Source organism: Phoca vitulina, unplaced genomic scaffold (assembly GCF_004348235.1).
Source record: "Phoca vitulina isolate PV1807 unplaced genomic scaffold, GSC_HSeal_1.0 scaffold61, whole genome shotgun sequence".
NCBI classification, from domain to species: Eukaryota; Metazoa; Chordata; class Mammalia; order Carnivora; family Phocidae; genus Phoca; species Phoca vitulina.
In genome coordinates, this window is record NW_022589764.1 from 53,849 (window position 1) to 67,627 (window position 13,779).

At 41.4% G+C, this 13,779-nt stretch overlaps 1 protein-coding gene across 1 annotated transcript in view; it reads left to right on the forward strand.

Moving 5' to 3' along the window:
• The first annotated feature begins 258 nt into the window (after positions 1 to 258).
• The window catches only part of MCTP2 (multiple C2 and transmembrane domain containing 2), a 193,227-nt gene continuing 179,706 nt past the window's right edge, over positions 259 to 13,779 (forward strand). The window contains exon 1 of the mRNA XM_032391275.1: positions 259 to 756. Coding sequence (XP_032247166.1) covers positions 289 to 756 — 468 coding nt within the window. The 5' untranslated portion in view covers positions 259 to 288. The remainder of the gene's footprint in view (positions 757 to 13,779) is intronic.

Below are 13,779 nucleotides of genomic sequence, written 5' to 3' on the forward strand. Positions count from 1 at the left end.
TTCATTACTAGAATTTTTCTGTAACTACTCTGATAAAAAACTGAAAAATTCAGTTTCTTAAAAATGCTTTTAAAAAAATATTTGTAGACATTACCAATCAAATGTTTGGTCACTTAGTGGAGAGTGTGAGACTTTCCGGTCATATTTTACACTTTAATGTACTTGGATACTGCCGAGAAGGCTCATTTATGTTCTCTCTCCTTATATTGTGTTTTCTAGGAGCCACAGAATTGTTTCCTGTAGAGAGGTGCTCTCTCATGGAGTGACTTGCTGGGTCTTCATGCAGTCATGGATATGGATAAACCGTCTGTCTGGGGCTCTTTGAAACAGCGGACCAGGCCTTTGTTAATCAACCTGAGCAAGAAGAGGGTGAAAAAGAACTCCAACAAGCCCCTAGACTTACGAGCAAGGCGTTCCCTGGACCGCCGCCTCAGCCTCTCTGTCCCTGACCTCCTGGAGGCAGAGGCCTTGGCCCCAGAGGGGCGGCCTTACTCTGGGCCCCAGTCATCCTACACCTCGGTGCCCAGCAGCCTGTCGACGGCAGGGATCTTTCCCAAGAGCAGCAGTAACTCCTTGAAACAGTCTGAAGACGAATTGGATTGGAGCCAGGAAGAAGCAGGCCACCTCCACGGAGTGGAAACAGACTCGGAGGAGGCCTATGCTTCTCCCGCCGAGGACAGGAGGCCTTCCAGCAATGGCATCTTGGATCCGCTCCAGAAAACTCCCGTTGAAGAGGATGCACTGGAAGAGCCAGAGGTGAGACCAGGGCTCGGCACTTTCCTGTTCCTTTTTCTGTTTTTCTCCTTTCTAAGTGTACTCATTGCCCTTGGAAAATTTGGTTAGGAGTTATTTTTTGTGGTTAGCTTGGATGGAGAGAATGTCATTTATAAGAATTTAAATTCAGGTAATATTGATTGCACCCACTGTTCCCATTCGTTTTAGGGTTGACCTCTATGCATTTTAAAATCATTACAAATAACCTCTCTGGGATACTTGAAGACATTAAAAGCCCTATTGGATGAGTTTTCCTTTTTCCATCTCCCTGGCAAAGAAATTAAAAGCATAACTTTTCCTCGAACATTTTGCTTTAAGTGTGTGTGTTTATGTCGCCACTACTGCTCAATCCTACAGTAGACAAAAATGCACGTGAATATTCCTAAGAAATGTATGAATGTGTGTCTCCCTTTGACTGTTGGAGAGTTTGAACTTGCTCCTATGTCACGTGTATGTGTGTGCATTTCTGTGTGCTTTTGCACACGTGCACATTTGCCCGTGGACAGCCTCACTTGCATTTTCTGAAAAAACAAAAAGGAACTGAAGGATGCAAATTCTTATGGATTCGTTGATTTTACAAAGCTTTAGTATTTCGGTAAGATAAAAGAGTCAAATACAATTATGAGACAAATCTTGCATTTCTAGAATGAATTTAATATAAAGTCAGCCCCCAGATTACTAAATCGTGGTGATTGGTTTAATCAGTTTTTTTTTTTTTTTTAAATTCCCCACAATGACACTAAAGTAGGTTGTAGTTTTGAGGGAAGAAGTTAAATTTTTTGAGGGGATTCCAGGTTACTGTTATAATTGCATACAAACCTGGGTATTCATCTGGGATTTTTGGTTTTACTTTCAGAACCAAAACCTGCCATATATTGGGGTGTCATATATTGTATATATAAATATATTTATATATATAAATACAAGTAATTTTCATTTTTAACTCACCCATTTAAAAGAAAACTTTTTTTAAGATTTTTTTTTTTTTAAAGATTTTTTATTTATTTATTTGACAGAGAGAGACACAGCGAGAGAGGGAACACAAGCAGGGGGAGTGGGAGGGGGAGAAGCAGGCTTCCCACTGAGCAAGGAGCCCGATGCGGGGCTCGATCCCAGGACCCTGGGATCATGACCTAAGCCGAAGGCAGACGCTTAACGACTGAGCCACCCAGGCGCCCCTTTTTTTAAGATTTTATTTTTAAGTAATCTCTGCACTGAACTGGGGCTCAAACTCACTACCCTGAGATTAAGAATTGCGTGATTCATCGACTGAGCCAGCTAGGTGTCCCTAAACTTCTTTCTCAAATACGAATCCTTTGCTTCTCTTTTCATGTCCTAGGATGTACAAGGTAGAAACAGACTGATCCTCCCATGGCCACTTGAGTGCCATGTATCTGCTTGGTTGCCTGTTTGCAGAGGTTGGAGGGACTGGGCTGCTGCTAATCAGACCTATAGGATCACATGTGGTCAAATCCACTGCTGTACCTTTTAAGCCTTTTAAACTCCCTTCCACCATATTGGGTAGGCTTCTCCCACTACCTGAGGATCTAGAGTTTATTACATGGCATAGAAGTTAGCCACTCCCTTGCTTATCTTCCGCACTAGGCTTTATAATTTGGTCTATGGGTAGGTCTAGGGGAGTCATGTCTAATTTGTCTTTGTTTTCTTAGGGCCTTGCCGTGTGCCTGACACATAGCATGTACTCAATCACTATTTGTGTATGAGGAAATCAATGATAGTAATGTGTGCATTCAGGTTAGTATAGTTTTTGTTAGTGTCTTTTTTGTGAGTTCTCTTCAGTTTATGATTTCATTAAAATCAGACTTTTTTGTTTATTTGTTTGGGTTTTTTTTTGGAAAGAAACATACTGTAAATGAAATTTCTTTCTGTATATTAACTGAAAACAGGGAGATTAAGACAGGTGTAGACTTTTCAGCCCAAGTCCGATACTAGCTTTAAATCTGAATGTGTTCTTCTCTGCCTTTTTTTCAATGAAGATGGAGTCCTGGTGAATCTATGTCATGTGAGTTTTAGGGTTGGTGACTCTGTATCTAGGATATGGGTCATCTTTTTTTCTTTCCTAATGAATAGTGGACAGGCTATTATCACTTTCATGGGATGGGAGAAGCAATGAGGGAAGAAAGGGTTGGCATGTGACAAGCCTGGTGTACCACAAGGACAATCAGATATTTGCTGAGTATCTTCGGTGTAGCTGATTTTGTTTGTAGATTTTCAGAGCGGGGAGGGGTAAAGAAAGGGACATCTGTGGTCGGATTACCCACTGATGTTTGTCTCACATGTTTTATGTCCAAGGGCAACTTCAAGGCTGAGCCTGCAGCAGTAGGATAAGACCTCAAATAATGGAGTTGTTTGAATGTCTTCCAGTTTTTTTCCAGTCCTGCCAGGGTCAGCAATGAAGTGAGGTGCGGGCTTACAGTAATGGGGAAAAGGAATGAGAAAGCAAGGAAGAAAATTAAGAGGGAAGAGGAACAAGGGATGTGAGAACATAGAGGCCACACGGAACCTGGAATGGTCTCAATGCAGGTGCTTCAACCAACCCTAAAACCAAAACAGAAGAAAGTAGGTTTAGAATAAAGGATACATTTGTGAGAATAGGATTCTCCAGACTTTCTCTTGGGCCCCGGATTCATACCATACTGGATAGTCCACAGAAACCTGATCTCAACTTGTTTTGACAGAATTTTGTCTCTCCCAAGTGCCCTCGCAGATAGACTTGTTTCTCAGCAACATCACCGTTATTCACCTGGTGGCCTCAGTGAAACACCTGTGAATCATGTTAGACTGTTTCCCTTTCCTTGCTTCTCATGGTCTCTGTAATCTTCATCGATCTGCCTCACACCTGTCTTCTCCCTTCTTCTCTTACGGAAATCCTCTCATCCTTCAAGGCCCAGCTGAAATTCTCCTTCCCTGTCCGGGTTTTCCCAACTATACAATCAAAATCATCACCCTCCTTTTGTTTACCGAACGTCCCACTTTTGCTGTCATTGAATCCTAACCTTACTTAGCTTTCTGTAGAAATCTGTAGAGGGAGAAAAGCTTTGGAACAGGTAGGGGGGTAGAGAAGGGAAGGCAAATGGGTAGTCGGCAAAGGTGTCACTGAGTATGACCCTAAGAAGATCACCAGCCTCCAAGACCTTATTAACTGTCCAGTGACCATCTGGCTCAGAGGACCAACTCATGATAACCAATACCCATGATTACGAAGCTATAAATGACAAACTGTGACTCAACTTGCAATGAAAATGAAATACTATATAGACTCTAATATTTATTTTGGCATAAACAGCTGTGCCATTATTGTCAAGTTATTTGGGAAGTCGAATCATAATCAGCATCAACTTTATTAGGAGCGAGCAATAATTATATCAGGGCCTGGAAATACTTGGGAGAATTCGTTGGGTGTATTGACTCCCTGAAGTTGGCCTACATGAGAAATCACATAGAATCAGGAGATTGTTTTGTGAACACAAGGCTAATGGATAAGTTCTACACTGAATGGTGTCTGGTATGCCATCCATCTCACAATAGGGATTGAACTCCAAGTGAGAACTTGACATACTCACACATTGTTTGCTTGGGCTGACGATGTCCATACCCACATGCTAACCTGCCTAGGCCATGAAGCCAAGATTCTTAAAGTCCTGTGGGATGGGCTCTCTCTTCCCTTCATAGGGCTCAAGGGCAAGTCCAAACTTTCACCCAGGCTTTCTTGCATGACCTCGCCCTTTTTTTTGATTGACACATTATTTGATTATGTAATTATCACTTTCAGTCAGGCCCAGAAATATGTGGCAGGCATAAGCACCTAACATGGACTCCCTGCTACGATTATGGTTGTATTTATTAGAGTTATTATAGTTGTTTTTAATCATTACATTTCCCAGAACAAAATGAGGGCCCAGAAGTTTTAATGGCTTACCTAAGGTCGTCAAGCTAATAAATCTAAGAGCCGGGATCTAAATCTAGGACTATCTGTATCCAAAGCCTGTGCACAAAACTCTGTGTACATCAGGAGTTTGGAAATGTGACAACTCGGAGCTGGTGATCTAAAAAAGTTGGTAATCAAAGGGAGATTTTTTTTTTTTTTCAAGATTTATTTATTTGAGAGAGAGAGAGCATAATCAAGTAAGGGGAGGGGTCGAGAGAGAGAGAGAATCTCCAGGAGACTCCCTGCTCAGTACAGAACCCTGATGCAGGGCTCGATCCCACCATCCTGAGATCACGACCTGAGCCGAAATCAAGAGCTGGGCCCTCAACTGACTGAGCCACCCCGACTCCCCTCAAAGGAAGATAGTTATTTCTGTGTGTCTGCTGTGTGCTCTTTTAAAGGCGAGGATAATTATAGTGGTTGAATGGCCTTATTATCATGCTCAGCACCTAATAATCCTGAATGGAGGGATTATTGCCCCCCACCACCTCATCATCCATGTAATCCCCCACTGGGGATTTCCTGACATTTCATTTGGCAGTTGGGGTTTTAAATAACCAGCTTTGGTGCTATCTTATGTAGATGAGTTGAGTGGTTTAGGGAAGTACCTTATCGGGATGTTTCCAGAAACACTACTAGGCAACCGCAGAGCTTCAGTTTAGTGACCGCAGAGAAAGACAGTGACAAACCAGTACAGAGGAAATAGCCTAGAGGTGGCACAACTCAACAGGTACATTAGTTTCTCTACCCTTCAATTATGTGTTCTTTACTGTTCGTGATTTATCTCCAAAATCGTTACTCACCATCACGGAGTCCGTGAGCCAGGCATGCCAGCCACATTCCAGGGTCTTTCATGGGGTTGGCCTCTTTTTCCTTCTTCCCTCCCTCCTTTCTCCTCTGTTGAGGGCCTACTATGTGTGGATGCTGCTCTACGCACCAGGAACACAGCAGTCAACAAAACAGACAAAAATCCACTTCCTCATGGAGATCTCATCCTGATCCCAACAGGGGCCAGCTACAGATATGTTCAGAGAGGGCTAGGTGTAATGGAGGAAAACCAAAGCAAAGAAGGTGATTGGGAGTGCTTGGGGGGGGGGAGTTTATATTTTTGAACAGAGTGGTCTGGAAAGACTTCTTCTGGGTTGGTCACATTTACCCAGAGACCTCGAGGAGGCGAGGAAGTCAGATAGATGTGTGGTGTCTGGAGAAAGAGCATCTCTAGAGGAGAGAACAGTAAGCGTACACGCTCCGGGGAGGCAGGAGAGTGCCTGGTGTGCTTCAGGAATAGCAGGGCGGTGGTGTGAGGGGGCAGTGGTCGGGGATGGGAGAGTTACGTCGGAGGCTGAGTCATGTGGGCTTTCCTGTTCTGTCGGGCAGTCCTGTGAGACCGTGAGGACTACATGGGGTACCAAAGAGTGGGATACGAAGGAGCCCCGTGGGCTCAATACTGGTGTTGCTCACAGGCAGGGGTCATTGGTATATAGGTGGTGCTTGTAAAACCTCATGTAGACACTGTGAATAGCAGTAAGTGGAAGCTTTGCTTTGGAGAAGAGCCTTGGAGGAAGCATGCATAGGCCAATGAGCCATGTGTGGGAGGTGAGGTCGCGCAATCCTGAGACTTTATTAGCCAGCCCTCTATCTCTGTCATGATAAAAGTGTCAGAGGGGAAGAGATGGTTGGAACGAAGGGAGGGACTTGGGTGATTGACCACCTTCATTGAGTTTTTTCCTCCATTCTTCCTAAACACATCACCTGCCTTAATAATAATCATACTAGTAATACAGCAATACTAATAGAAAAGCAACACCAGGACCACTTTCAGAGAGGTTATATATAGGGAACTCTGCTATATATAATATATGAGTCCTATCTCATGGGACCACATCGGTTTTGCTTCATCTGCATACAAGTAGCCTAGTACAGTGTCTGGCCCAGAGATATCCTTTGAATGAATGAATTTTTCTCCTAACAATCTGTAAGCTAAGTGTCTTTTTTGGCCCTTTTGGAAATGTTCCCATGTCTTGAATTTTAAGTAAATTTTTGCAAGGACACAAAACTAGGAAGTAGAACAAGTGGGATTCGAAATCAGGTCTTTCTGATTCCTGAGTCTTGTCTACCCCTGCACAGAGCTGGGTGTTTTCATTTTGGATTCTCCTGGATCGGGGCACAGTTGGGCACAGTGAAGAGTGGAGAACCCAGGACACCCAAGTAAAGGCCTAACTTTTTAGTTTCTCTTCAGCAACCAATTATCCTCTTTACTTTGGCTTCCTTATCTGTAAATTGGTGATATGGATGACAGCGCTGAGCCCCTTAATAGGAGCATGTGTGTATTTGTAAATTATAAAGTACTAAGCAAATGTAAAGGGGACCGTTTTTCTTTTAAACTACCTACTGGTAACAAGCATGAAAACAATGTGTGGAAGGTCAGTGGACAAATATTACTGAGCATGAAAAGAAAGGTTGATTATACTTTCTCCACGAAGGGCCAGATAATAAATAACGTCTAGCTTTGTGGCCCACAGCCCTCTGTTGCAACTTCTCAGCCCTGATACCGTATTGTGAGATCAGCCGTAGACAATATGTAAATGAATAGGTAGGGTTGTGTTTCAAAGCGTAAACCTTATCTAAAAAAACAGGTGGTGGGTTGGACTTTGCTGACCACTGCTTTATACCAACACGTGATCGAATAGGGTATATATGTACATGATATATGTACATGCACACACATGCACGCATGACTTCTGTTTTGCATATCACTATTCTGGGGTAATCACTTACAGAGAATAATCTTGGGGGGAGTACTAGGGGGGAACTAAATAGGTAGCCCTTGATTGTATGATCAATAGCCTCTAGAAAAGTTGTGTGCAAATTTAATATGCATAGACTCAGCCATTTGGTAGACCTGAATTTTTCTGAACAGACATCTTAATTTTGTCCTCTCGTTGCCATATGGGTTGTTTGGATTCTGTCACTGTATCCAGGCTCTGCTTTGGGGTCTGTCTAGCCATCCCATCTCCTTTGCTCATTTTGCTACTTCCTTTGTCTTGCAGATTTTTGTGTTTATGAATGCTGTCATCCAGAGTGTTCTGATTCTCAGGAACCTAGATGCGGTACATGTGTATCACATGTATTGTTTGCTATACTGACATACTCTTGAGTATTTTTCCAAGACTGTAGAAGTGCTCTTCTCAGCCAGCGTTTTACTCATTTAGCTTTTCTGGATGTGGGTTTATGTCTCCTTGTACTGAAGTTTAAATACCCAGTGATTGTTTACATGGCTGATAATTTGCCTTCCTGTGTGTACTTCATGGTGAGAGCCTTCAGATGAGCCACCATGGGAGGTGGTATTTGTACAAGATCACACTTAGCATATGCAAAAGGGAAATGTTTACTCTCATCAGTGTTTTTGCTCTTAAGATCCTTGGTGAGTTGGGGAGATTTTCTTTTCTTTTTTTTTTTTTTATTAGGACTTATTTTATTTTGTTTAAAAAAGGAGTTTTCAAAATTAATGCATACTTTTCTAAAGTAATTAATTCTAAAGTATTACTATCTTCAGTATTATTATAATTATCTAAAGTATTATTAAAGAATAATCCAAAAATATAAAATAGTATATTATATACAGCAAAAGCTGTACCTACAATTCCCTTTCTTTTTTCTTTTTTTGTGGCTGACACCATGCGTTTATTTATTTTTTTTTTGAAGATTTTTTTTTTTGTTATGTTAATCCCCATACATTACATCATTAGTTTTATTTATTTATTTTTATTTTTATTTTTTTTAAATGTTTTATTTATTTATTCATAAGAGTCAGAGAGAGAGAGGCAGAGGCAGAGGGAGAAGCAGGCTCCCCGCCTAGCAGGGAGCCTGATGCGGGACTCGATCCCAGGACCCTGGGATCATGACCTGAGCCGAAGGCAGACCCTTAACCATCTGAGCCACCCAGGCGCCCCTACATCATTAGTTTTAGATGTAGTGTTCCATGATTCATTCTTTGTGCATAACACCCACTGCTCCATGCAGAACGTGCCCTCCTCAATACCCATCACCAGGCTAACCCATCCTCCCACCCCCCTCCCCTCTAGAACCCTCAGTTTGTTTTTCAGAGTCCATCATCTTTCATAGTTCGTCTACCCCTCCGATTTCCCCCCCTTCATTCTTCCCCTCCTGCTATCTTCCTCTTCTTCTTTTTTTCCTTAACATATATTGCATTATTTGTTTCAGAGGTACAGATCTGAGATTCAACAGTCTTGTACAATTCACAGCGCTTACCAGAGCACATACCCTCCCCAGTGTCTATCACCCAGTCACCCCATCCCTCCCACCCCACCCCCCACTCCAGCAACCCTCAGTTTGTTTCCTGAGTCCTCATATCAGTGAGGTCATATGATATGTGTCTTTCCCTGATTGACTTATTTCACTCAGCATAACACCCTCCAGTTCCATCCACATCATTGCAAATAGCAAGATCTCATTCCTTTTGATGGCTGCATAATATTCCATTGTATATATATACCACCTCTTCTTTATCCATTCATCTGTCGATGGACATCTTGGCTCTTTCCACAGTTTGGCTATTGTGGACATTGCTGCTATAAACATCGGGGTGCACGTACCCCTTCGGATCCCTACATTCGTATCTTTGGGGTAAATACCCGGTAGTGCAATTGCTGGATCATATGGTAGCTCTATTTTCAACTTTTTGAGGAACCTCCATACTGCTTTCCAGAGTGGCTGCACCAGCTTGCATTCCCACCAACAGTGTAGGAGGGTTCCCCTTTCTCCGCATCCCCGCCAACATCTGTCGTTTCCTGACTTATTAATTTTAGCCATTCTGACTGGTGTGAGGTGGTATCTCATTGAGGTTTTGACTTGGATTTCCCTGATGCCGAGCGATGTTGAGCACGTTTTCATGTGTCTGTTGGCCATTTGGATGTCTTCTTTGGAAAAAGGTCTGTTCCTGTCTTCTGCTCATTTCTTGATTGGATTATTTACTCTTTGGGTGTTGAGTCTGATAAGTTCTTTATAGATTTTGGATACTAGCCTTTTATCTGATATGTCATTTGCAAATATCTTCTCCCATTCTGTCGGTTGTCTTTTGGTTTTTTTGACTGTTTCTTTTGCTGTGCAAAAGCTTTTTATCTTGATGAAGTCCCAATAGTTCATTTTTGCCCTTGCTTCCCTTGCCTTTGGCGATGTTTCTAGGAAGAAGTTGTTGCGGCTGAGGTTGAAGAAGTTGCTGCCTGTGTTCTCCTTTAGGATTTGGATGGACTCCTGTCTCACATTGAGGTCTTTCAACCATTTGGAGTCTATTTTTGTGTGTGGTGTAAGGAAACGGTCCAGTTTCATTCTTCTGCATGTGGCTGTCCAATTTTCCCAACCCCATTTGTTGAAGAGACTGTCTTTTTTCCATTGGACATTCTTTCCTGCTTTGTCAAAGATGAGTTGACCATGGAGTTGAGGGTCCATTTCTGGGCTCTCTATTCTGTTCCATTGATCTATATGTCTGTTTTTGTGCCAGTACCATACTGTCTTGACGATGACAGCTTTGTAATAGAGCTGGAAGTCCGGAATTGTGATGCCGCCAGCTTTGCTTTTCTTTTTCAACATTCCTCTGGCTATGCGGGGTCTTTTCTGGTTCCATACAAATTTTAGGATTATTTGTTCCATTTCTTTGAAAAAAGTGGATGGTATTTGGATGGGGATTGCATTGAATGTGTAGATTGCTTTAGGTAGCATTGACATCTTCACAATATTTGTTCTTCCAATCCATGAGCAGGGAACGTTTTTCCATTTCTTTGTGTCTTCCTCAATTTCTTTCATGAGTATTTTATAGTTTTCTGAGTACAGATCCTTTGCCTCTTTGGTTAGATTTATTCCTAGGTATCTTATGGTTTTGGGTGCCATTGTAAATGGGATCGACTCCTTAATTTCCCTTTCTTCTGTCTTGTTATTGGTGTATCGGAATGCCACTGACTTCTGTGCATTGATTTTATATCCCGCCACTTTACTGAATATCTGTATGAGTTCTAGCAGTTTTGGGGTGGAGTCTTTGGGATTTTCCACATAAAGTATCATATCATTTGCAAAGAGTGAGAGTTTGACTTCTTCTTTGCCGATTCGGATGTCTTTCCTTTCTTTTTGTTGTCTGATTGCTGTGGCTAGGACTTCTAATACTATGTTGAATAGCAGTGGTGATAGTGGACATCCCTGCCGCGTTCCTGACCTTAGGGGGAAAGCTCTCAGTTTTTCCCCATTGAGAATGATATTCGCTGTAGGTTTTTCATAGATGGCTTTTATGATATTGAGGTATGTACCCTCTATCCCTATACTCTGAAGAGTTTTGATCAAGAACGGATGCTGTACTTGGTCAGATACTTTTTCTGCATCTATTGAGAGGATCATATGATTCTTGTTCTTTCTTTTGTTAATGTATTGTATCACGTTGATTGATTTGCGGATGTTTTACCAACCTTGCAGCCCAGGGATAAATCCCACTTGGTCGTGGTGAATAATCGTTTTAATGTACTGTTGGATCCTATTGGCTAGTATTTTGGTGAGAATTTTTGCATCCATGTTCATCAGGGATATTGGTCTGTAATTCTCCTCTTTGATGGGGTCTTTGTCTGGTTTGGGGATCAAGGTAATGGTGGCCTCATAAAACGAGTTTGGAAGTTTTACTTCCATTTCTATTTTTTGGAACAGTTTCAGAAGAATAGGTATTAATTCTTCTTGAAATGTTTGGTAGAATTCCCCTGGGAAGCCATCTGGCCCTGGGCTTTTGTGTTTTGGGAGATTTTTGATGACTGCTTCAATTTCCTTAGTGGTTATAGGTCTGTTCAGGTTTTCTATTTCTTCCTGGTTCAGTTTTGGTAGTTGATACATCTCTAGGAATGCATCCATTTCTTCCAGGTTATCTAATTTGCTGGCATAGAAATGCTCATAATATGTTCTTATAATTGTTTGTATTTCTTTGGTGTTGGTTGTGATCTCTCCTCTTTCATTCATGATTTTGTTGATTTGGGTCATTTCTCTTCTCTTTTTGGTAAGTCTGGCCAGGGGTTTATCAACCTTGTTAATTCTTTCAAAGAACCAGCTCCTAGTTTCGTTGATCTGTTCTACTGTTCTTTTGGTTTCTATTTCATTGATTTCTGCTCTGATCTTGATTATTTCTCTTCTCCTGCTGGGTTTAGGCTTTATTTCCTGTTCTTTCTCCAGCTCCTTTAGGTGTAGGGTTAGGTTGTGTACTTGAGACCTTTCTTGTTTCTTGAGAAAGGCTTGTATTGCTATATACTTTCCTCTTAGGACTGCCTTTGCTGCATCCCAAAGATTTGGAATAGTTGTGTTTTCATTTTCATTGGTCTCCATGAATTTTTTAAATTCTTCTTTAATTTCCTGGTTGACCCATTCATTCTTTAGTAGGATGCTCTTTAGCCTCCATGTATTTGAGTTCTTTCTGATTTTCCTCTTGTGATTGAGTTCTAGTTTCAAAGCATTGTGGTCTGAAAATAGGCAGGGAATTATCCCAATCTTTTGAGACCTGATTTATGACCTAGGATGTGATCTATTCTGGAGAATGTTCCATGGGCACTAGAGAAGAATGTGTATTCTGTTGCTTTGGGATGGAATGTTCTGAATATGTCTGTGAAGTCCATTTGGTCCAGTGTGTCATTTAAAGTCTTTATTTCCTTGTTGATCTTTTGCTTAGACGATCTGTCCATTTCAGTGAGGGGGGTGTTAAAGTCCCCCACTATTATTGTATTGTTGTCAATGTGTTTCTTTGCTTTTGTTATCAATTGCCTTATATAATTGGCTGCTCCCATGTTAGGGGCACAGATATTTACAATTGTTAGATCTTCTTGTTGGATAGACCCTTTAAATAGGATATAGTGTCCTTCCTCATCTCCTATTACAGTCTTTGGTTTAAAATCTAATTTGTCTGATATAAGGATTGCCACCCCAGCTTTCTTTTGGTGTCCATTTGCATGGTAAATGGTTTTCCACCCCCTCACTTTCAATCTGGGGGTGTCTTTGGGTCTAAAATGAGTCTCTTGCAGACAGCATATCGATGGGTCTTGTTTTTTAATCCAATCTGATAGCCTGTGTCTTTTGATTGGGGCATTTAGCCCATTTACATTCAGGGTAACTATTGAAAGATAGGAATTTCGTGCCATTGTATTGCCTGTAAGGTGACTGTTACTGGATATTGTCTGTGTTCCTTTTTGGTCTATGTTGCTTCCAGGCTCTCTCTTTGCTTAGAGGACCCCTTTCAAGATTTCTTGTAGGGCTGGTTTCGTGTTTGCAAATTCCTTTAGTTTTTGTTTGTCCTGAAAGCTTTTTATCTCTCCTTCTATTTTCAATGACAGCCTAGCTGGATATAGTATTCTTGGCTGCATATTTTTCTCATTTAGTGCTCTGAATATATCCAGGTCTCTGTGGGTAAGTCTGTTGCCAATCTAATGTTTCTACCATTGTAGGTTACATATCTCTTGTCCTGAGCTGCTTTCAGGATTTTCTCTTTGTCTCTGAGACTCGTAAGTTTTACTATTAGATGTTGGGGTGTTGACCTATTTTTATTGATTTTGAGAGGGGTTCTCTGTGCTTCCTGGATTTTGATGCCTGTTTCTTTCCCCAAATTAGGGAAGTTCTCTGCTATAATTTGCTCCATTATACCTTCTGCCCCTCTCTCTCTTTCTTCTTCTTCTGGGATCCCAATTATTCTAATGTTGTTTCGTCTTATGGTATCGCTTATCTCTTGAATTCTGCCCTTGTGATCCAGTAGTTGTTTATCTCTCTTTTTCTCAGCTTCTTTATTTTCCATCATTTGGTCTTCTATCTCACTGATTCTTTCTTCTGCCTCATTTATCCTAGCAGTTAGCACCCCCATATTTGATTGCACCTCATTAGTAGCCTTTTTGATTTCAAATTGGTTAGATTTTAGTTCTTTTACTTCTCCAGAAAGGGTTTCTCTAATAACTTCCATGCTTTTTTCAAGCCCAGCTAGTATCTTTAAAGTGATGATTCTGAACTCTAGATCTGACATCGTACTAATGTAC